The sequence below is a fragment of the Medicago truncatula genome, chromosome 1 (genome assembly GCF_003473485.1).
Source record: "Medicago truncatula cultivar Jemalong A17 chromosome 1, MtrunA17r5.0-ANR, whole genome shotgun sequence".
NCBI classification, from domain to species: Eukaryota; Viridiplantae; Streptophyta; class Magnoliopsida; order Fabales; family Fabaceae; genus Medicago; species Medicago truncatula.
In genome coordinates this window covers 1945509-1970852 of record NC_053042.1, presented here as the reverse complement: position 1 = coordinate 1970852, position 25344 = coordinate 1945509, and the positions used below count along the sequence as shown (strand labels likewise).

At 33.6% G+C, this 25344-nt stretch overlaps 2 protein-coding genes across 3 annotated transcripts; both read right to left on the bottom strand.

Annotated features, from left to right (window-relative positions):
* Window positions 1-53: 53 nt before the first annotated feature.
* On the bottom strand, window positions 54-2831 carry LOC11429627 (polyadenylate-binding protein-interacting protein 6). Of its 2 annotated transcripts, none has more exons than XM_039831965.1 (3): window positions 2674-2831; window positions 1670-2119; window positions 54-619 (listed from the first exon to the last, which is right to left on the bottom strand). In XM_039831965.1, the coding sequence occupies exons 2-3, from the start codon at window positions 2075-2077 to the stop codon at window positions 473-475; spliced, it is 555 nt and encodes a 184-aa protein (XP_039687899.1). In that variant the 5' UTR covers window positions 2078-2119; window positions 2674-2831; the 3' UTR covers window positions 54-472. The 2 variants fall into 2 exon arrangements, with proteins under 2 accessions (XP_039687899.1, XP_003588667.1); XM_003588619.4 differs by having other exon boundaries at window positions 1670-2123; window positions 2674-2828.
* Window positions 2832-5097: 2266 nt separating this feature from the next.
* LOC25481915 (protein TIC236, chloroplastic) lies at window positions 5098-19151 on the bottom strand. Its single transcript, XM_013610325.3, has 23 exons — window positions 16931-19151; window positions 16346-16544; window positions 16188-16247; window positions 15487-15591; window positions 14772-14912; window positions 14231-14293; window positions 12960-13190; window positions 12793-12876; window positions 12198-12355; window positions 11482-12004; window positions 11020-11190; window positions 10810-10869; window positions 9778-9900; window positions 9084-9359; window positions 8889-8954; window positions 8570-8701; window positions 7662-8483; window positions 7300-7580; window positions 6876-7132; window positions 6533-6774; window positions 6212-6403; window positions 5823-6095; window positions 5098-5599 (listed from the first exon to the last, which is right to left on the bottom strand). The coding sequence occupies exons 1-23, from the start codon at window positions 18940-18942 to the stop codon at window positions 5453-5455; spliced, it is 6618 nt and encodes a 2205-aa protein (XP_013465779.1). The 5' UTR covers window positions 18943-19151; the 3' UTR covers window positions 5098-5452.
* Between the last annotated feature and the right edge of the window lie 6193 nt (window positions 19152-25344).

Below are 25344 nucleotides of genomic sequence, written 5' to 3'. Positions count from 1 at the left end.
AAGTTTGAAATTTGTAATATAAATCATTTCGCGCAATTACCATCAAACAAAACTGAAAAGAACAGAAAATAAAACTAATGTATTATAACCTATTGTAAAAGCCCCAAAGTTGCTCAGCAAGGTACAATTCAGGCAGTAAACAAGCCCACCTATCTATCCCAAGGGAAAACCACCTTCACTTGGATATGTATTTTTCTTCTAACTCGTTTGGCCAACTTTGTTTTCATGGCCTTCAATCAAACTCATACAATTGAAAGCTGCACAATTGTGAGAAGCATAACCAACTCATCAAAAAGAGAACATTTCAGACCATATTAAGCAAAACAAGACACAGCTGAGGACTATACAATCTGTAAATCGACATGTGAAACGTCTTCACCTAAAGTAAAACTTTCCTGGTTTTACACTATTTATATCCAACCAAAACCAATTGTGTGTAGCAAATCAATTCACCATTCACATTTGGATCAATTCACAGGTGATGAGATGAAGTACTGGCTCCAGCTGTTGCATTCTTCTGTTTTGATGAAGCAGAGTCAGCTGGCATAACAGGCTCTGAAACATCACCAATATCCAGCGACTCTGGAAGACTTCCATGAGCATCAACAGCATCATCAAACTGCAAGCCAAAAACAACAAACTCTCAAAATTGGACTTGAAACATAAGGTGTTTCAGAATTGATCCATTAACATGATTATGACCGCCAAAAGCATTTTCTCCAAGCAAATGTTGACAATATTAAACTAAGATGGTTCTAGCAAGCAATTTGTTATATCCAGCAACTGACAGGCTAACATTAAGCAAAGAAGTTATTAGAGAGTCTCTTAGCATATAATTCCTATTTTCATCTGCATATATACCAGAGAGCATTATATTATTTATAACATTTTCCTATACACTAGTTTCAAATCAGTGATATGTAATATTTCAACATTCCTTCCACTTAAAACAAAAACTGAACATGAAAAAGAATCGAACAGAGAAAAGTATGAACCACAAAGTGTTGCACATGGGAAGAAAACAAAAATTAACTACCAAAAAAAGACCAAGCATTAAAACAAACATACCAGGAAATGGGAATGTGCAAAATAAATATAAATATCAAGACAATTTGGTGGAAAAAAAATAGAATTTAAAGAAACTCAAACTTGTCCCAGCCAACACTCAGCCCTGTGAGATTCAACAACCAAGATGATAATTTTTTCTTCTGTCCCATGTCATCTGGTGGAGATACAGTCTTCCGGAAAGGAAAGGAGTAGACACAGGAAGGTTGTGTTATCATGTAGTTGTTTCATCCACATTTAAGTACACATCCTAACAAATATTTCCAGTCCATTCGTGGCATATGATGTTATTCGACCTTGATAGTTACAAGTATAGTTACAAATCCGAATAATTAACTAGACCCCTTACACATATGAACAGAAGAAAAAGTTTGAATTATAATTATAGTTACAATTATAGTTACAAATCCCAAATAAAACAGTGACTGAAATGCTTTGAATAAGCACACATCCTAACCAAAATTTCCAGTCAAATCGGAGCATGTGATGTTATTCAACCTTTATAGTTACACTTACAGTCACTTAACTGATTGGAATACATGAAAAAAGGCATTGAAATAACAACAAAGTTAAATCCCAAAAGCTAGTAATTTTAAGATTATACCTCAAGTTGGCTTAGCATCTCAATAGCAGCTTCCAAGTCACCACTGTTTACATTGTAGACATCTACAAGTGACTCATCAGATATACCAGGAAATGTCATCCTAAGATATTCCAAATCAATATCAAGCTCTTCATCCATATACTGATTCTCTGTCAGCTGTGCCACACTCTGTGGCGATGAAAAGTAAGAGCTCGAAGCAGGCTGGTTTTTCCCCGGAGAGAGCCTTTGAGCGTTCTTCTCAACAAGTTGCACATCATTTGTGGTATATTGAGGAGGCTGAAACCATACAGTCCCATTATAGTCCTTGGAATCTTCTGTCACGTAACTTCTAACACTAGTGTCCCTTTTAGCCATAGGAACGTACGCGGCTGCATATGGATTCAAAGAAGACTTTCGCGGCTTCATCATGTTGCTGTAAAATCAGAGACAAACAACCCTTCTAGTCTTGTTCTTCCTAAGAAAATCAAAATATAAAAAATTAGTCAACATTCTACTTCAATTCAATCAATCAAAAGCACATATTCAAGAAACAAACCAAAGATTCAAAGCCAAAATATTCATGTATGCAAAAATCAATAGCTACAACATGGTGCTATCAATTATTATAAATTCTTGCAACCCATTTACAAAGATTATAACTTTAGGCATGAAATCATATCAAGAATTTATTATGAAAATTAAAAATCTAAAATCACAATAAAAAAAAATTGAAAATTGACTTTTTTCCCTAACCCCCTTTGAACATTTCCAAGATCAAGATAAACAAAAATCAAAACTTTAATCAAATTTACAAAATAAAAAATTGTAGTGATCAAGAAATTCACAAAATCAAACCATTAAATCGAACAAAACAGTAAAAAAAAAAAAAAAAAAAAAAATAACGAATTTTTTGATATAATTTTCTTCTACTTTTAAAAAATTTCAATGATGATTTGATTGTAAAATTTTGAATTGCAACGATGAATGAATAAAACAGCAGCGATTTGAAGGGAGAGAGAACTAACCAAAGCGAAGCAGATAGAGAAAAATGATGAAACCCTAATTTTTCGAGAGCGATCTGATCGAAAGGTAAGAGAAAAGTGAAAATGCTTTTTATTTTTCTTTTTTGATGAATTATTGAGCATTTATATTTATTAAAAATTAATTAAGACCAAAGCTTACTGAGGAAATGTCCGAATATGACCAACCTGAAAAAAGGGACAGGCTACTTTGATTAAGGCTCTGTTTGGTAAAAATAGCGGATAGCTGATAAGCTAGTTGATAGCTTTTAGCTGATAAGCTAGCTGATAGCTTATAGCTGATAAGCTAGCTGATAGCTTTTAGCTGATAAGCTAACTGAAGTGTTTGGTAAAAACAGCGGTTCAACTAGCTGATAAATGTAAAATGACATAAAGGGTATTCTTAATTCATAATAAAAATTATATCATTAATTTAAGTATTTGTAATTTTGTAAACTAATTTTTCTTTAAAAAAAATACTTTAAATTTATTAATTTAATATATCCTATGTATTATAAATTAAATTAAATTTTATTCACTAAAATTTTATCTTATATTTATTATCATTTAAGTGTTTCCACTTTATAAAAAAAATAACATTTACCTCAAAAACAAAAAAAAAGGTAGCACTAATAGAGTAATACTAATAACAGAGAATAAAGAAAATAACACTTACCTCAAAAAAAATAAAAAAAGGAACACTAATAGAACAATAGTATTTTGTTTCGTAAAAAAAATGAAGGTATATATTTTTTCAAAAAAAAAAAAAAAAAGGTCAGCTGATATATTTACAAAAATTGAAATAAAGGGATAGTAGTCTTTATTACGTAGCTTATTATAAAAATTATAATGGATAAAAATACAATTTAAATGAAATAATAAGGGTAAAATTGGAAGAAAAAGTGAGAAGCTATAAGCTATAAGCTCAAACGCTACTTGGAATAGCTTCTGAAAAATAGCTTATAAGCTCGTGAAATAAGCTATAAGCTCATGGTGAAAAAGTGTTACCAAACAGAGCTTTTTTTGTCAAACGAGCTTATAAGCTATAAGCTAAAAGCTAAAAGCTACTTTTTGGGTTAACCAAACAGAGCCTAAGGATTGTAATAATAATAATCAAGGATTATAATCTTCTTTTTTTTTTTTTTTTTTTTTGAAAGAAGGATTATAATCTTTTATTAAGCTCAATATTTGATTATAATCTTTTATAAATATTTTTGAAAAAATAATTGATGACCAATTTCACTATCCGCTAGCATGGTTAAATTGAAGCCGACACAAAAATTATTGCAAATTGAGGCTTTCAAACTTGAGAATCTAAGATATGAGTATATTTTTGTCCTAATCAAATTTTTGGGAGAGTTGGGTTAATCAATATCAATTTTGGATTTATTTTTTTACTTTATTAACATTGGATTAATCCATAAAAGAAAAACCTTGGATTAATTAGTAACTTGACCATATATATTGCTAATTTTTTCATTCCAGACTTGTCATACATTCGATATCAATTAAAAAATGACATTACACCACCAAAATAAATAAAAAATGACATTAAAAAATGCATAATCTATCCATATGATGATACATTATTATGTTTAACATAAATTAATCTTTTATTTAATATAATAATTCAAAAATTGGCAGCATGGCCAAATATTCCTAATATTTCAACACCTATCTAGTCATACAATGATGGAATCCATATCAATTAAACAACAAGATGACATATTATTAAAAGAAAATCATATAATTTATCTATATAAATTATGATGATACATTATTAGCTTTGACAGTTTCGTAAAACTTTAAAGAAGTCATTAGACTCAGAGCAGGAATTGAAGTTACAATCTTACAGTAAGTCAACTCGTTATCAACATAGTCAACTTTTATCGATCATTACGGTTGATAGTTATTTTGTAGTTACATTTTTAAAATTGATCATCGAATTTTGCAACAGTTTTATTTTCCACAAACTATTTTTTAGAGGAAACTATTGTTAATTTTTATATTCTAGTCTTTTATGTAGAGCTCAGTTTATAAAATTGAACACTTTCAATCAAGATATTTAGTCAACCCATCTACTAGAAAATATATATTACAAAACCAACTTTTAAATTAAAAGTTTTTTTAGAGGAACCTTTAAATTACTAGTTAATGTCATATAAATCATGCCTATAAATTAATACAATAACAAAATTCATTTGAAATACCATTAAACATTAATTTTGATACATCCAAATGATATGTCAAACGATTATTTATTAACATAAAAATCTATAGAGATGATCTATTAATGATAACTTTCAATTCAAAAGTTAGTTTTATAATACATGTATTCTTATTGGTAGTGTAAACTGTACCCAAAGGTTACAGTAACGTTTATAATACATTTCAGATTACTTTGCTTCCAGAAGCAATTAAGTCATTAAATTGAACAATTAAGGGTGCAAATAGGATTAGATGGTTCTGATGCAGAAAGAAAAGCACTGCTCTTTCAACAAACAAACATCTGACCTTCATGTGTCGTCAACATGTTATCATACTATACATTTTCTTTCATCAAAATTGAATTTCTGTACAAAACTAATAGGCTGAATTATTCATGACATAAACATCTACATATTAACAAGCTCAATTTGAGCAAAAAAATAATATGCATCTACACACTACTTTCTTACATTCAAAGACTGTCTCAAAATTCCCCTTCCCCTTAAAATACGAGGAATATCGATGTAAGCTGCATCTAGGGCATGACCAATTTTCGAAATTGTTACTTAGTTGCAAGTCAATCCTGAGATGTAGCAGAATATTCAAAAAGAAGGCGATTGGTCGAAGAAGATTGTAGGAGCACCCGCAAACGACTTGTAAGCAGATAGCTCAAGGTCCACTGCATTGCCATCTCGGATTCCTTCATTTGCCGAACAATTGTGGCCTGGAAGAAAAATAGTGCTTTAGATAATGATAAACTAGTACAAGACAGCGAGATAGTAGAAACCAGCATTTTAACATCGATTGAGGGAGGTTATTAAATAAAAATCTGAGAAGGGATTTGGTATTTCACTAGATAACAACTAATAGATGCTTCTATTTATAAATAGGTATTCTATTTTCTTCCCTCTGATGATATATAATTGTCCCATGTCAAGTGAAGTTACCTGAAGACGTTTGCCAAGTTGGACTTCAACTTCTGTACCAAACGATATATTACTAGCTAGTGACTTGAGAGGATCTGCTGTAGGATCAACAGAAACCAGACTAGGAATCTGAGGTGCATACACTACCCTCCACCTAGCCTGGCCAAACTCTCCTTTCCCTTCTATTCGTGGCATTAATTTTTCAAGAGTCGCAGTTGCAAGCTTTTCAAATGCAAGTTGACCATTGCCTTCCAAAATGGATTCGGCCAATTGACTCTCAAATCTTCTGGCAGCCTGCGTAGATGAAAACAATTAAAAGGACCGTTCTGATCGAATATCATATCATGAACGCATTTACTTTCACAGATGAAACTATAATCTATTTTCACAGATGAAGGCATATATCTTACCTCAGTAGGTGAGAGTGCTTCCTGTTCCACAGAACGAGTCGAGGTCACTACAAGTTTGTCCTGCCAATTGCTGGCTTTACCTTGGATTCTAAATTGCCATTCAGATCCAACCAAAACCAAATCTAGCATTGGATCTAGTCCATACTCGGGTTCAAATTTTGCAATATTTAAATGCTCTCTTTTTAACCTCACCTGCATTTGAAATAAATTGTATCAAACTGCATTGATTGAGAAACATACAAGCAAAACCATAGCAAAGTTTGCCAAGAAAAAACCATAGGATACAATTTCGAGAGTTGCAGAGTAAAACGTTACACAAACCTGGGTGGCAACTAGATCGATTTCACCATTCTCAAATGCCAGTATGCCTCTAGGTTTTATCCATTTGGGATGAGCCAGACCATTCAACTCAAGCTCTCCACTGACAGCAAAATTGAGAATCAAAGGATATACTATCTTTAACTCTGGTCCAAGGACAAGCTTCAAATCATTAAGGCATATTTCTACGTTTGGTTTAATCTGCACTTGCTCCATCTCATTTTCAACCTGACTTGACTTATTAACTGCCACATAATTTTTCAGAAAGAAAAGAGATCATAATATACACCAATGGCTATCGTGAAAAATGTAAGACTGTACTACTGATGGATTAGTAAAGCAATACCAGAGCCAGAAGATTGAGAAGTTTTGGCACTTGCAGGAGATTCTGAGCTGAAAAATCGTGAAACATATCTTGAAGCAAAAACTTGACTAACACCGCCAGAAGGAAGCATTGACTCGTTCGATGGGAATCTATTAGAAGCAGGAGCACCACCTCTATCATGTGGCAAATATGCTTCTCCGTGACTTAATTTGATATTCCCAGATATGTTTGGTTGCAATATTGAACCAGTTATTTGCAGTTGAGAATCAACCTGACCACTGGGAAAAGTAGAAAATGTGTTTAAAAGAATCATTTATAGCACTAAAAAAGGATGCAGTTGCAAAAACCAATACTAGTTATTTATTGGTTAAATCAACCACTTTATATCCATGAATAAGTCAAATTGTTAACTTGAGAAACCTTCTACAAAAGTTAAGAAATCAACCTTAATGTTTTTGGTGCCCTGACTTCTAAAACTTCACATTTCAATTCTATCTTGTCATCAGGAGCTGCTTCACTAGTTCTGAGTGGTAGGTTGCCTTTTACAAGAAGCTTTCCTTTTCTGCTTACCCTACTCTCTAGTGATGTGATGCATAGCCTGTTTGATTTCACGTTAACAGTTCCACCAAAGTTGGTGAGTGGCTTTCGGAACACGGGTGAAGAAATTGATGCCCTATGGAATGAGGCGTGTCCATTAAGTACTGGCTGATCCACTGTGCCTCTGACCTATAAAACACACCATATGATTAGACTTAAGAGAAATAAACATAAAATATGTGAGAATATTAAGAGTGTGATTTCACCCACCTCAAGCATGACATCAGCATTACCATGAAGCCAATTGGCATGAGGAGATAAAGCTGTTACCAACGTCATTCCCCCATCTTTTATATCAGCGTCAATCCTGACTTCTCCAGCATCTAAAATTTGCCAATTTAAACCTTTAAGGCTTTCTGCTAATTGAGTATTCCAACCATCTTCGTTTTTATCTCTAGAAACTTTTTTGTCGCTGACATCATCAATGCCCCCTTTATTCTTCTCCTTCACCCAATCAGGAACCCAATTCGCCCGACTCTTATCTGATTCTACATCTTCCTGTGATGTGTTATTTTGGACAAAAGCAACCGGAATGCTGCCTTGAATGAGTACATGGCCACTTTGGGTTACAGGTTCAAGTTTTGAATTGAATAGAAAACGGCTGGTTGAGGTTAGAGAAGCAACAAGTTCTGCTCGTTCAAGATCAATGCCACCAATGGCACCATCCAGGAGCCTTACTTGCACATCACATTCTGGTTTTGCTAAACTTCCTCTGAGATCACCTTCCATATGCAATATGCCCCTAATGGGTGCCAAAAGTTGCCGCAGCGAATGAACAACATCTGTTGCTGTAGATTCGAAGACCTGAACTACAGTGGGGACCAAACTAACAGGAAAATTTAAGACAGCAAAATGGAGGTTGGTTTTAGGCCCTAACAATGTTCCATCTGCATGGATGGTTGCATTATCCTTCTGGATGAAAATTTTCTCCAGGTGCATACCATCATCATGACTGTAAGCACCAACTGCCACGACACGCTGAGTTTTGTAGTCTCCCCACTCCCAGTCCTCCCCATGAAAGTCAAACTCTGCCTGAAATGACACAGAATAAGAAAGTCAATATTCAGAAATAGACTATTCATGGACCTCCAAAGAATACAAAACCTAAACTTTTTTACCAAGGTGTCTCCGTTTCCTCCACCACTAGCATCGAGAGATCCATGCCAGTGACCTTTGAATTCAGATAAACCGGGCAGGGTTAAATCCTCAAGAACAACATCATTTGATGGAGCATGGAGCCCCCTCATTTTCTGCATGTTGTACATGTCGATTATCAGACGAAAGAAACTTCAATTTTTGCAACACATTTTATTCATCTAATTAACATTATCTGTATAAAATAATTCCAAAATGCACTTCATGTTTGAATAGAAACTCAGGCATCAGGTATTGCATTAAACGTAAGGAAAACAAGATACAGTGATTCTCTGACAATACCTCAAGCAATTGTTGAAGGCTTTCAGAAAATACTCCCACTGACTGTAAACTTTGAAGAAAAAAATCCTGCATACATAGCACATAACAACATACATTATTATGGTTAATTATGAATATATGTAACATCAACTAGCTGCATTAAGATGGTTAATTATGAATATATGTAACATCCAAAGACATATATAATGATGCAACCTTAGATCTTGAATGAACAGCAGGATCCATGCTCCGAGAAAGAAGCCTCGCAAGAGGAAGCATCTCAGCAACCTCTGCTCTGGGAACTTCAAGTTTCATTCTCCACCTGCCCATTGAGGATATAACACTACCAACGCGATGACCCGACATTAGCTTTTTAAAAAGGCCACCTCCTCCGTCAATAGGATTACGATCTCGAGTACCAGGCAAAACGTATTCACCTTGAAGTTCATAATAGCTGTGGTTTTGTTGCAAAACAGTTTTTTCAATAGTGATCTGAACAATGCAACAACTGAGAATCAGTACTAGACAAACACGTCATTAAAAGCTCCAAAAACATTGACTTCATTAAATTGTACTATTTTCCATCCAATGTAATCAAAATAATACATTCAATGGTCTGTGTGTGTGTGTGGATGGGTGTAGTGAAGGATAGATAATCAACTGAGCGCCTATTATTTTCATTAGATTAAACGGGTGTTGCTATAAATCTTTTGCCAACAACAATCAGTAGCAAACATTGAAGAGATACTGTTAAAGACTTAATATTGTGCGAGTCCAATTATAGACTGATATTCACTATACACTCTGGTCAGCTAGCAGACTTCATTTTATTCCCAGAATAGCAACAAATAAAAAAATATGGAACTCAATTTCGTGAAAAAATAACAATAAGATGATCTTATGCACTCACAACATCTCCACTCCATCTAGCTGCCACATCTAGAGCTTCACCAAGCACACCACTGAATTTCGGCTGAAGTACAGATAGGACTCCATGTCCTCTTCTTTTTTGAAGATTAAGTTGCAATTCTGCCTGAAAGAAAAAATCTAATGGTTGAAAACACCATATATTGTTTCCACGACATAACCACTGAACAATGCCTCAACCAGGTTATCATCAAGGCAGGATTGAAAATAAAAAGAAAGGACAAAGACGAGGGAAAGTTATACAGTTAAAGTGGATGGAAATGTCAAATTTGCACAGTAAAACTTTAAACACTAAACTTTATTCTACCTGCCCATTTCTCTAACGTAATTAATGTACTTTATGTCATGGATATTAATTTCTTGACCTTCTATCAGTTGAAGCTTTTGGGATAGCTGGTCCCTGAAATAGCATCATGGCCACCGTGTTCAAACGCTTATTAAGTATGATTTTCCCTTTTAATTTTTTGTATTTTTCTTATAATGGTGAAGTTGATTATAATTATTAAGTATGGTTGTCCGTTGTCCCTTCAATTTTGTGTATTTTTCTATTTTTGAGTATATATATGCATCTTGTTGGAATTTATGTTTACTTTGTAAAATGTATTTTAGTCTTCGCAATAGCAGTCATTCCGCTATCCGCTATAGCATTTTTGGGATTCGGCGCTATCTGAGATAAACAACATTGCCACGTTATCTATATGTAAAGCCTGAATTAATTTTTCTTGAACTCTTCTACAGTGAATTGAGGAAGGGAGTCCCACCAATGAAAACCAAAATGACCAATGCCATAGACAGCTGGTTTATCAGTGCAAGCACTACCTTCCCCAAAAATATGAGAAACCAAAACACTCATCTGCTGGCAAGAAAGGTAAAGTTTCTCCAACGATTCCTTAGATGCCAAGGCACTGAATCTGGGTTGGATTAACTTTCTAATGATCTAAATCTGTGTAATAGGGGACAGCAAAGAACAGGGACGATAAGAAAAAATGCAATTAAATAGGCCAATATGCCTTACTCTCTGTATAGTCCCCCGAAGAGAAGCAAGCTCCAACTCATCAAGTGGAAAATGACGTACCTGCAAGCACACCCCATACAAGGATGGAGAAAGAAAATAGAAAATTTCAATACAAACTTTGGGTCCAATAAACAATTTCCTAAATTATACAAGCAATGAAACAAACGTGTGTAGATTTAAATACTAGGCCCAAAATTTAAATTTGGTTACCTCCAAGTTAGCAGAATGAAATGGTTGAAAACAAACATTAGCCCTTAATTGTCCTTTCTGAAGAGAAACAGACAACAGTTTTCCACTTTGTAGGCCATCTTCGTTATTTGGCTGCAGTGGACCAACAAACTCCACTGCAAGACTTTCATCAGGCCTACCCGAGGCATCCAACTGTATTCCAAGTTTGACCAAAAGTTACAAAATCTATAGATATTAAATTAAATACAGACAAATTATCTGAAATTTTCTAAGAGAGGCAGAGCTAAAACGTGGTAAATAACCAAGCCTACCTCACAAAATAAAAACTGTTAAATGACAAATTGGTTATTGTTGCAAAATATGTAAATTGTGTCTAGATGTACAGCTTATATCTATATAATTGTCTCTGCATTTATGTATGATATGAGCAGATCATCAAATGATAAAATTCATCAATTTCCGGAAAAGAGTTCTCTGCATCACCTTGATACACTCAGGAGAAACTGTCAACAACCCAGACAGCTGTGGTGCAAGCATCAATTGATTCAGTTTAAGACCAGAGATTGAAACTTCACCAACAAGACTATCTGAGATTCCTTTCTCCAATGTGTCTGCATGATGCCTATTTGTATCAGAATTTTGTTCGCTAATACTGCCACTGGGTTTTAAAACCTTCCCCTGGAATTTGACCCTTCCAGATGCTTTCAGATGCAAAGGTCTTGGAGAATCCATAGTATATGCAGAAACCAAATTGAAGAATTCAAACCCACGCATACGCAAATCCATCTCAACTCCATCAATGGTAAATGGAATGGCTCTTGGTGCATAAGGATCTCCTTTATTAAGAGATAAATCATCAAGATAAGATGTTTGGATCCGCGTACATAGATCAAATGCAGCTGAAGAGGAATTCACAGTAATGAACTCGTGTGAGATTATGATATCTCCTCGAGCATCGCCAAAAGACCCTTCTGCGGTAGGTGCCGTCCATTTTATATCAAACCGTCTGCAGTAAAATTTAAAAATTCCATAAAGGAAAAAGTTTTGTTATGGGGAGAAAATACATATAAGGAATATCGTTGGCATCAGGAGTTCTCAATTTACACAAGGTCCAAAGGCAACAGTCTTCCTATTACCCCAAACCAAGGATCAGTGTCCCAAGTAAATATTATCAAAAACTGAAGAGAGGTTCATCTTACGGTTTTAGAAGAGCTCCTGACAGTTTTGTTTCTCCATTTAATACCCCTAATTTGAGTGGCATCTGATGATAATAACTTGGCATATAACGAAGCACGATGTTATCAAAGGACAAACTACCAGATAAATTCACATCTATTGCTGTCTCATCCACCTCACCCTGAGAACAAAATAAGCATACATTAGTAGGTGTAGAACAGGAATTTTGGAGAGAAATGGTTTCTTTTTCTTGGGGAAAGTAATAACAGATGGTTACACACCTAAGTTATTTTTAGCCAAATGGACAAAACCTCTAATTTCCATTATTGTGGGTGTGAGAATCAGAACCTTTCAATGTTTGAGTATCACTTCATTGTGTGATATGGCCGACATTTTAAAGTTGACGAAGAATATTAAATTAGTACCCATAGATAACCAGAAACTAACAAAAAACGAAATATTTTGGTGATAAATTTATTTCCCCCCTAAAAATAGGTTAAACAGTGAGTGCACATAATGCTGATTCTACATACATAATCATGTTAATGTTTCCAAGCAGTTCTAGTTCTAGAAAGAAAAAAAATTAAAAAAGCAAATCACGAACAGGCAGCTCTATACCTCTGGGCATATCCATGCATTCCCAGCTCCTCGAATTTCACCACCATCTATAAGACAAGCCCTGATTCCATATAAATCGGCAACCTACAACATGCATAGCAAGTGTTACCATAACATCACAATTTACAATGAGTCGCTACTTTGAACTACTGTCCCTGTCAACTTACACAGTTATCGGTGTTGAAAGTGAAATTGGCAGATGCATAAGACAATGGAATGCGGTCAAATGCTGCCAGTGCACCGGCTTCCTTACTCGCAGCAAGTGCTTCCGATGCTACAGATGCAGGGGTGTCAATATGTGAATTAGAGAACGTCCTAGAAACCATTCCAGTGCCTACAAATACTGGAGAATCCAGCGGGCCTTGACAATTGAATAGGGCAGTTACTGATCCAGCTAGCTGTAACCAACCATTGTGCGAAAAGAAAAAATGAAGGGCATAAATAAGATAATTTGATTTCCTTGTTAAAGAAAGGGAAAAAAATTCAATTGATTTCAATGGGTATCTTCCATGACTTCCAAAATTTTAAAATATACATTTTATTATTATTGTTGTTGTTCTTATTTGTAAAATAAATATGTGAAGTCTGTGTAAACTCTCTGTGTGTCTATAATGAGATCACACAGCTTGTATTTATAATGGCTTTACAATAAATACATTGAATGCTTATTTAGTAAGCACTAGCCTAGGAAGTTGAATACTCTAGGAGTTATACAATCAAAGGGATATCTAAAGATTCTTAACTTTAACATTATTATTACTATTTTTATTATTATTAAATCATAAATAGCTTAGTAAATTTGTCGTATTTGATTTTCAAACTCACTCATTAGCTATGCATATCAGTTATATGAACCGATAGTCGCAAAATGTAATGTCTAAAAGAAAAAATTTATTATTATTGTTGCTGTCCTTATTATTATTATTAAATCATAAATAGCTTAGTAAATTTGTCGTATTTGATTGTCAAACTCACTCATCAGCTATGCATATCAGTTGTATGAACCAATAGTCGCAAAATGTAACGTCTAAAAGAAAAATAAGAAAAAAACTTGAGGATGGGAGTAAGTTTGATTATTGCAAGTAACAGAAATACAGCTTAACATGAATGTCCAAATATCAAACACCTATGCATGTCTCAAAGTGGCCTTGAAAAATCCCCACACACAATGAGCTACAAAAATATTGGTAATAGCCAGTTGTTGTAAATGTGATGTAACAGTCCCACATTGGTTGCATTTGAAATTAATGTAATTAACTGATTGTCATAGATTGAGCTTTATTTTACAAAAATAATATTTAGCTTAGCTATATATTGTAATGCTGTTTACAATTTCAGACCAGTCAGAAACAATATTCAGGTTTTACTCATGCAAATTCTAGTTTTGCAAACTTGAAAGCATTAGAGTTAATGCACCAAAGTAAAGAAATGAACGTACCGGAAATAAGAGCGGTTTCATTTTAAAAGTTCTCATCAAAGCATTCACTTCAACAGCAGGAACCTGGAAGTTTGATCATACAAAATATTAAAGTACAGATAAAAAAGAATCCCAACTATCTATCATAAAACTGAGCGAGGTATGAAATAAGAATTCGCAGAATGAACTCACTATCTAGAATGAATTTCAACATGTATTTTCATTGAACAGCCACAAAAGTAATATTAGCAAAAGTTTGTCAGATCACGTTTACTTTAAAATATAACATGAGCCATTAAGATTCAATTTTAAGGAACATGTCACAGATTACAAGTTTTCTTGATAGTTGATTCCTTAAAAAAATTATGTTCAGAAATAAAACTAGTATGACTGCAGATTACAGGAGAATTTTGTAATCGCCCATGTAAAATGTTTGCCATCATCAAAGGATGACTTCTTGAAAGTTAAAAAGATTTAATAATCTGAATCAATTCTCAAAACAAAGTAGAAACTGTATTTGACCCAAACTGTGTGTGTGGTGTGGGGAAAGAGAAAGAAGTACCTGACACATAAGATGGAACTCTCCTTCTTCGGGATGAATGCCAAAGTCTCCTGATGCTTCTAGAGGAACACTGCCAAACCGGCCATTTGCATTGTGTAAAAATATTCTTTGACCGCGAAAACATAAACTCGTTGATATGTTCTGAAACAATATACAAAAGGCACAATTAGCATGGGGGTGATATCACATTTTAGTTTCATGCTCATCTACATGAATAACATTTAGTAAAATTGCAAACCTAAATGCCTGCATGAACTGCACAATGAGCATGGGGGTAAAATCGTATTTTATGTTCTAGATGTTCAATCGTGGTGTCGTAGGGGTGTTTTAGAGTCTCATATTGGATGAGATGTGGCCTAAAAATTAGTTTTTAAGTGGGAGGCATCCCTCATCTTGCAAGTCAGTTTTATGAGTTAGACATGACCTAACTTTTAAGTGTGTCCATGTCCTATATATATATATATATATATATATATATATATATATATATATAATGGTAATACTGTGGACATAGAACCCCTTAATTATATGGATTAAATATATCCTGTATCTGTCCTAATAACACCATAATTATATACAGAATATTTAGATAGAAGATAAAAAGGAAGAAAATATCTCCCAACATATCTCAAGTTCTGAACAACACTCTCCCTCAAGCTGATGCATATATGTCGTATGAAATATAAGGAAATGAGGAGAGTATGGAAAGACATACAGAAAAACCTGATGGAGCATCTAATAGTTGGAAATCCAACCCTGTCACATCAAGCTGTCCGTGCAAATTTGGAAAAGTCTCTCCCTTAGACATGCACAGGTGAACCTAAACATAGAGTAAAAGTATATTATATTGGTGAAGTTATATAATATATATCAAGAAAAATAAGCATCATGCCAACATAACCGTAACAAAGTCTGAAAAAACAAAGGTAAGATGAGATCAAATCCACAATCTGAGACAAAAAAAAAAAAAGAGCACTTACATGTCTATATAGAATAACATACGAGTTCATCAAGTAATAATATACTAATGCTACTGTTGAATACAAGCAATATACTTTCTCAATGCTCACAAATATATATATATATATATAGGGAAATGCTAACAAGTGCCCTTGGGGCACTTGTTTAGAAGTCCAAAGAAGAAATTTTTATTGGAACTTGTGTTTTCACTACATTGAAAATAAAAAATGAAACACTTTCTACATGAAATTCATAAATTATTTCCTCTTTTGAATCCTTAACCATTGCCCTTAGGGCACTGGTTAGCAAGACCCATATTATTATATTATAGTAAATGCAGTGTTCGTTACTTGACATAATATGTCAGAAACATGGTGTTTAACCCAAACAAGAAACAATATTCCTAAACTATCAAATAGAATATAAAAGTAAATGAACTTTAAGTCGGGGAAACACCTCGCCACTAGCCCTCCCTTTAGACCACATAATTGGAATCTCTAAGAGCCGTTCAAACAGCTGCACAGCATTCAAGTCAGACAAACTACGTAAGAAATCTTTCGAACTTAAACAACAAAGCAGGAAATATAGGAACTTCATAATATTGAACAGCTTACTGGGACAAAAAGATTGTCAATTTTCAAGTTGACATGCCAATTTTGTTCAATAATGTCAACAAAAACATTAACAGACAACCAGCCCCCGTCTTCGGATAGAATATCTGACCTCCAAGTATTACAATTTCCACTTAGATGCACATGTATGCGACTATAGTGGTTTTGTAACTTTACATGCCCATTGACATTCTCCATCTCCCTGGAAGTATAAGTAAAGAATGTTTATAATTTCATCGGACTATCATTTTCTAATGTAAGATTTTTTCTTTACGTGTATTCAATAACCAATAATAATAAGATTTACAATAGCAAATTAGTAGCCTTCAATTTCAGCATGAAAATTATTTAAAATAAATAAATAAGAAAATCTGAATTTCATGATATTCATCTGCATCATGAGAATATGCACATGCTTGTCAAATATATATCCCAAACTCTAGAAGAATAATTGTCAAACTATTTTTAAAAAATAAGCTATAAGTTTTAGCAGGCCAACTGCCACTGCTATAGACTTCAAGAAGAGAACCGACAGATCCTCTCTGAGCGATTACAGATTAAGTAGTAAATGATAAGATTGCTCCTTACCTAACTTCCACGTCACCATATGCAAGTAGCATCACCGTTGCACCTTTGAAATGAACAGAATCCAATATAACAGGAAGCGCCTTATTAATGCCTTCAGACTGCACAAAATCTAGCCCATCAACAGGCTCTGCAATAATATCCTCCACTTTCACACTCGCATCAGACTTCAACTTTTCAATGGGACCAGAAAGAAAGCAAGATATTGACTCCTCCATATTTCTCATGCACGAGGTTAGACCAAATTTCACAAGCAAGGACTCAAATGGAGTTTGAAAATAAGTTGCCCATTGAGAATTTGGCTTGGAACCAACCAAATTTTCAGATGTAAAATCTGGTTGGCACCCAGACGAATTATCATTACCAAAATCATCGTCTTCAACAGGAGGTACCAAGACTTCAATTTTATCTGTTCTACTATTAGCATTAGCAGGTACTGCAACATCCTCACAGGATTGCAAATTTTCAAAATTCTTCTCTCCTGTCTGTAAATTTGGCTCACGGACAAATTTCAAATAATCTGATTGACCACCAACATTTCCATCTACTGAGGGGGACCAAATTCCCAGATCTCTGGATCGTGCAGCACTTTGACTATCATCACTAATATTTTCATCACCAATGGTAACAGATTTAGCATTTCCATCAACCTCACTTACTGCCGCATGTGCATCGTCATGATTCATAAATTGAAAACATTCAGAAGATGATGCAGGCTCCCCATCCTTCCCTTGTGATTGATCACGAAAGTATGCACGAGCTGCCGATGCGCTACGTTCAAACATTCTTTTTTTTGTAGCAACACCAGATGCATAGATCTTACTCCCATTAGCCTTCCTTTTAAATCTGTTTTTCCTATGCCCCGATAATACTCTAGACCAAAATCGAAACCCTGACCCAAGAAATTTCACTCCAAATGCTTTTTCCAAATCTGCGTGCTTCGTATCGTAATCAACACCTGTGTCCATGAACCGATGATCATGCTTCCCACCATCCACGCAGAAAAACGGTGTGGCCTCACTTAACTCAATTGAACTACTTGGAATCTCCTTTGCACCATCACCTTCAGATGCACCACATCTCCTCTCAGAAACAAAGTAACCAACCTCAGCAGCTTCCCTAGCCGCTTCGTCCCTTTCTATTTCCCACCTCGCACCACCTTCCTCCCTTGCAAGCCTCCTCGTTCTCGTCCGATAATCTATCCCATCTTCACTCGAAAATCTCCTCTCTCTCCCCCCTTCCGTAAACGGTATCCCCAACCAAGTAAAATCCTTCTTCTGCACAACCAACACACTCGGCTGCGTCAAAACCGCATCAACAACCACCTTCCCCCTCCTCAAACTTGCAAAAGGTCGTACCCTAATCTTCACCGTCGGAACCTCCCCACACGAAAACTCCTCCTTATGCGGCCCAATCGAACACGCCTCCAACGTAATACTCAACGGTGAAATCCTCCTAACTTTACCAAACTCAACATCCCTCTGAATATATTCACTAATCGCCAAACAAACACTAGGCAACAAATTATTCTCAACAAAAACCTTAGCTTTATTCTGACCATACCAAACCAACATACACACACCACCTAATACAGCAGTATAAACAGAAGCCCTTATCAACAAAAGCCCTTCTTTCAACAAAGGCCTCAAATAATTCTCCAAATTCTCATTAACAAAATATGGTTCCTTTTCATTAGCACATTTTAACCTTGACCCATTTCTCAAAATCAAGTCTTTCCTAAAATTCCCAACTTTTTTACCAGAAAAATCTCTTCCTAATTCATTAGCACATTTTAAGCTTGACCCATTTCTTAAAATCAAGTCTTTTCTAGAAAAAACAACATTTTGAGCAGAAAAATTAGGGAAATTTAACGCTTGGCTTACCAAACGACACCGTTTAGAGTAATTGCAACACTTGCAGGTGCAAAAACCTTTGTTTTGAAGCTTTTTTCGCTGAAATTGAAAAGGGTGAAGGTTAGTTCCGAAAAACAAAGAGTGATGATTCTTGAGAATCATTGTAGGGTCTAGGGAAGAAGTGATTCAGAAGAATCATCGAGGCGGGAAAACGACGTCGTTTTAAGAGTGTTGAGGAGTTAGAAATTGTTGTTACTGCTACATTGTTGTTGGGTTTATTGCTTGTTGCTCATTGTTGCTTATGGCTATGGAACTCTCCGCTATGAATGATTTTGATTGAGAGAGAGAGGTTGAAATTGGTTGGATGAAGTGGGAAAAAAGAAAAAAGAAAAAAGATAATTTTGAAATTTTAAAGAAATTAAAATTCTTCAAATGATTCCATTGAGTAGTAAATAGTTATATTGTTATTATTTATGGGTAACTTTTATAAATTTTGAAATTTTGGGGCCAACTTTGAAATTTGAAAAGGGGTCAATTTGCAAATTTTTAAAATTTAGAGGGGCCAATTTGTTATTTTGAAAAAATTGAGGGGCCAAAGTGAAATTTATTAAAAAGGGTCAATTTATAATTTTTGAAAGTTTATTGGGATCAATTTGCAAATCTTTATATGTTTAAGGACCAAAATGCATGATTTGAACATAATCATAATAATCAAAAATTTTGAAATTCCTAACTTTTAGGTGTCATTTGAAATTCTCAAAATTTTACTTCGAGAAAATACCTCATGAATTTCCATCATTTTAAAAATTCTCTAAATTATCATCCAAACAATAAAATTTACCTAAAAGGATTTGAATTCTCAAAAAAAAAATACATTACCTTAAAGCATTCTCTTGTCCAAACACACTCTTAAATAATTTGTTTTTCGGTAATGTTTATTAATCAGGTTGGAGAATTTTGATTTTAGTCTTTATAACATATATTTTAGGGGTATTTTTCTATCTTATATTTTGAAAGTTTCAAAAACTAAATATATTTCTAATCTTGAGTTAAAAACATAAATAAAATAAAAAAAACATTTGATTAAAAAATCAAACATTGTTTGCCTACTTCTTTCATCTCGTTAGTGACGCGACAATTTTGAAATAATTTTAGATGATTTTGATTTTATAACTATATAATTGTTTTTGATAAAATATTTGCGGGGGTAATTTATCGGTGATGTATCGTGATCACAGTCTGATAATAGTTTTTTGTGTAATGAAAATTGGATTGATTAGGTTTCACATTTGTTGTGTTGTATACAGGGGAAGGTAGGAGTGCGGAAATTTATGCCAAGGTCATTGTCGTGGCTCATGATATCGGGTAATCACGAGATATTTCTTTCATAACGATGATGACACTTGTCGCACAATTGTCAAAAAACACTTCATTGTCTGTGCAAAAAAAGATTGCAACGTATTGTTTAATAGTATGTGTTTTTCCTTTTCCTCGTTGCGGCATATATATGTCAAAATTATGTAATATCTATTATGTTTGTTTTATTTGTTGTGTTACCTCTACTTTGTTTTGCATTTGCTTCAAATTCGTACTTTATTGTTTCTTAGTGCCTCTTTTTCGTTGTTGTGCATTTATAAAGCATTAATTCTCTTCCGTTGTTGTATTTATTTTGTTTTACTTTGCCTTAACTTTTCCAACGAATGGTTGTTATTCAGGAATTCGATCTTGATAAGAAGGAATTACAAGGGTCCATTTCTTTAAGATCCCCAAATGTGTAACTCTTACTAGACCATGCAAAAGGGTAATTTAGTTGGGTTGCTTTAAGCAAATAATAGGGTTTTTCCAATGATCAAGTGGGTCATACTTGAGTTATAGTTATAATGATGGGAGTGTCTATGTAATAACTTCACACCCTTCTTTCTCAAGGTATTTGCTAGAATCTCCCGGTCTCAAATAGCTATTGTGGGAGTTGGTTCATCTTCAAACGAAGTGTCAGGGTATTTTTCGGAGTTAACCATTATAGTTAGTATTAACAAGTTTCGAGCAACCATGGTCGATTATATAACCTTAGTGTCTCAGCCATCATACCTTCACATTTCACTCACCATATATCTTCATGTATGACGGATAATAGTGTTGGAACAAAATGTGTTTGACATTACCCTTTGAGAGTTTTGATGAAAACAATGTATTAAAAATTGTCAATTGGATATGCTAATAATTGTTCAAATGTACAGGACCATAGACAAAAATTTGAGATCATCATTAGGTTCTGGAAGAACAAAAGAGAGCAAAGGAATCAACAAAAAGGAAGCTTAAAACGTCTGAAGAGAACTGCTCCTGAAGACAAAGTGCTCCTGAAGACAAAGTGTTCCTGAAGTAATGACATCATCAGAAGCTAAAGATCGCCAGAAGATCTAGTTCATCAGGAGATGCAAGACTTAAAGCTTCAAAGGTTATTCAATGGATTTAATCTCGTCTAAGCATTGCAGAAGACTGGAAGAGTGAAGCAACGACTATTTTGAAAGGATTTAAAGGCATTGAATGCTTGTTCTTCAAAGAGCGTTGACAAAGTACAGTTGTAAGAAGTGTACAACCACTACCTCCACTACTCTGTTTTTGTCTCTGCTACAAGACAAGAAAAACAGCTCTGCCTGCAACAATATTCCTTCACAATGGGGATGGATTTGAAATTGATCCTTCATAGGACAATAACCATATCAGGCAAAAGATCATTGGTGATTGATCAAAGCTTCAAACGACTCTATTTTGATGTGCTGGCAATTCACAACGTCTCTTTCGCACCTCTATATAAAGGAATGAAGACTTAGAGTTTTGAGTAGAACAATACCAAGGATTACAAGTGCCAAAACTCTGCTGAAATTGTTCTGCATTCAAAAGTTCACTTAGAATTTCGTATCAAAGTTCATATCTTAGAAATTCTAGAGTCTTAAGAGTCTGTATCTGATTGGTATGTGAACACCACTGATTGTATATCAAATGTTCAACCTCAAACATTTTTCTAGTAGTTATGTTTGAATTAAGAAGTCTCTTGCAGTTGTGCTTGAGCATTAGAAGTCTCTTGATTGTGTTCAGGAGCATAGGAAGTCTCTTGCAGTTGTGCTTGAGCATTTGAAGTCTCTTGCTAGTTTTAGCAGTGAGCAATTTTAATCAGATATTACATAATGAACTCTCCTTAGAAGTGCAAGGGGGATAGGACTGACTTCCGGTTTGTGGAAGGAATATGTATAATTGCTTTGTGTCTTTCTTCTCTCTCTCTCTCTCTGTTTTTATCCGCTGCATCTAGTCATGAACATCACTTTAGAAGTAGAACTCTATCTGCTTCTGATCAGTGTTTTCAGCTTAGGAGAAAAAGAAGAAAAAGTCAACACAATTCAACCCCCTTTTGTGTTTTTTCTCACCTTTAAATAGGAGATCTATTGTACAAGTTAATAACTTTTGATATCTCACTCAGTTAATTGATATGATATCATTAAGTTCTCATGATAGTTTGTGATTGTAAATTAAGCTTTATGTCTAACAACTAGCATCTAAAAATGAATTTATTCTATACCCTTCACTTTATAAATCAAATGATGAGTACATTCATAAATGATTATGCCATTTATTTTATGCCCTTGGCAATTTTTTGTACCAGTGTGTAACAAAAGTATTTCTTATATTACATATATGTGCAAAAATAAGATAGAAAGAAAGAAAAGGAAGAAAATATGAAATAATATATAGATGAATATAAAACAAGAGACCAAAGAGATAATTAACGTTGTTGATGTTTGTCGTCAAGTTTCAAAGTGGTGAGTTATGAAATATATGATTTCGCATAAAATAATAGAAATGTTACAATATTTATATGTGATTACTTAAAAATAATAGAAAGGCAAATCTCTTAGAACTCATTCGGGTCTATCTTGCTAAGGTATGGTCCATTTCGATTCATCGTATCCATCAAGAGGAGAATTCTTATGTTGATATTCTTGCTAACATAAGAGCTAACAACTTTAGATCATCTTGTTACTTTTAATGAACCTCTTATGGGTTTATCATCGGCTTTACTAGGTGATGCTTTAGGCGTGTTTTTTTATAGAGACTTGGTTTGTTTTTGTTTTAGCATCCTTTTTCTTTCCCTTTTTCTCATGTAACAAAAAAAAAAAGATTACTTAAAAGTAATAGTAATTTGATAGATAATAGATACATAATATGTAAATTTAATAAGGTACAAGATAATGTGAAATTTATATGTCACGTTAGTGTATGTGTGAATTTTTATTTACTTAGTTTAGGGGAACAAAATAGTAAGAACTTGACAGTAGATGTAATATTTGCAATTCAATATTTTTCGCTATAAAATTTATATCTAAAATAAAATTTAATTGGTCTTATATATCTTACCAATAGACTCTGTGACACACTTTATTTTATTTTTTTGTAAATTTGGATTCATAAGGATATGTAATATAATCAAAGGGATAAAACAATCAATTTTATGATAGTTAGATCAATAAGTAAAAAATATAATGAACATACTTTAACATAGTTTTATGATCATGAATAATCAAATGGCGAGAACTAAACATTATATACTAAACTAATAACAAATATATTCACATACCAAACAATATAATACATTTTATTTCGTAGATTCGTGTAATAACGCATCAAATAGATGATGGATACGAAATATTAATTTAAAAGTGTGCAACTATCAAACAAAAAATGGACAAAATTCATAATTCAAATATTAGTATTGATTAGTCTATCAATAAAAGTTTTTTTTTTTTGTATACAACACTCTTATTGTATTCTCATAACACTATTATTTTATTGGCTTAATACATGCTTTGGTCCCTTAACTTATTTTTATACTTAGGGGACCAAATTGAGACAATTTAAAGTTAGGGAACCAAATTAAAATTCAAAAATAAGTTAAGGGACCAAAGCATGTATTAAACCTATTTTATTTTGAAACTCTAACATTTATTTTTTACGTGGTATTTAAAATATCTCTATCCATAAAATCATTTTTGTGCTTTAACAATTTTTAAGAATATAAATAGAAAATAGAGAACAAAAACATATTATTATTATTTTTTATTTTATTTTTTAAGTAAATTGAGAAAATACACATGTATTAAATTAAAAATAACAAAATATACATACCTTTAGAAAAATTAATATTTTATTTACATGTAACATGCTTTACAATCAAACAAATTTTGATTTTTTAAAACAATTTGATGAAAAAGTTTTTCGATATAAAATTAAGACATTATCTTTGTTTAAAATAAAACATTATACAAAGGGATTTGCTAAAACACATCTTAATAAAAATTAGTGTGTGTATCCTAACAAACCCCTTATATAAAATAGACAAATACCTCATTCAAATTTAAAATTTATGTAGCAAATACCCCCTTTAAAATAAAACACTTGTGCAAATATCCCCTCAAATTTAAAAATTATGGAAGCCATTTATTTAATAATACAATTTCATAAAATTTAGTAATACATTGTTCATAACATGGACAAATCCACTTATTTAGCTTTTTGACCAAGTGATACAATACAAGACAAGATTTTCAAGTCTCACATCATGATTCATGCATACTTTATTCATCAAAACTTGTTCATGGACCAATAATTAACCTTTTGAGATGTTCTTTCATCTGGCTCAACATAGAGACACTCTTTTGCTTTTCTCCACAATGCCTTGGAAAATTATGTATCATCAAATTGGTAATACTCACCCAGTATAGACTTCTTTTGAATCATAATGAGGCAAAGAATAGCGTGCATGTTGCAAAATTAGTTATTCATACAAGAAAACAATTCAGAATAAGTAATGCCACAAAATACTCACATATCAACCAAGCAAGCCCTTTCAAATATGCAATAAAGTAGAGCAAATAAGTAGCAGTTAGAACAGCTACACCAGTGAGAATGCAACCTTGGAGAAGTTAATAAATAGGCTAAAGGATGAAGGGAAAAAGGCGAGGGATGGAGTGGAAGTATGTAGTGCAAATGTAGAGAAAGAAGCCTATTCAAAAGTAAAAAATAACATAGAAGAATTAGAATAGAATAGAACATTAAAAAAATATGGTGGAATGGATTTCTTCAACCGGCCAACTGTGAATTGTGGCTTTATGCGTGGAACCCTTGAGAGATGATTGAGTTTAGAGAGATGATTGAGTTTAGATGCAGTGACATGGGGGACTCTCACTCTGAAGGAATATTCATATGAAAATGACGTCACCTGATTTGTCTTCTTTCTTATGGAATGTCGGTTTTAGACTCTGAGTAGTATAACCTGTTTTCTTCCAGCCACGTGCAAAAATATACAAGAAAGTTCAAGGACAAAGAGAATGTAACAAATCATTCTATTAGAAACAAATGATCTTTGAATGGCTATTCATCGACATTATCCATTTTTTTTTTGAGGGATCATCGACATTATCCATGAGAGGCAAAGTTTCAACGACTTTTATCAAGCTCCCTAGGGACTAAATTGATGCGCCGACACCCCTTCAACAACAACAACTCTTTTAT

Excerpts from the sequence above, each read along its gene's own strand:
- LOC11429627 (XM_039831965.1), bottom strand. The coding sequence starts at position 2,077 with ATGATGAAGCCGCGAAAGTCTTCTTTGAATCCATATGCAGCCGCGTAC. Across the intron at positions 620-1,669 it reads AGATGCTAAGCCAACTTGAG|TTTGATGATGCTGTTGATGC; the intron begins GTATAATCTTAA and ends TTTGGCTTGCAG.
- LOC25481915 (XM_013610325.3), bottom strand. The coding sequence starts at position 18,942 with ATGATTCTCAAGAATCATCACTCTTTGTTTTTCGGAACTAACCTTCAC. Across the intron at positions 12,005-12,197 it reads TCAGGAGCTCTTCTAAAACC|ACGGTTTGATATAAAATGGA; the intron begins GTAAGATGAACC and ends ATTTTACTGCAG. Across the intron at positions 8,955-9,083 it reads CTGTTCATTCAAGATCTAAG|GATTTTTTTCTTCAAAGTTT; the intron begins GTTGCATCATTA and ends CTATGTATGCAG.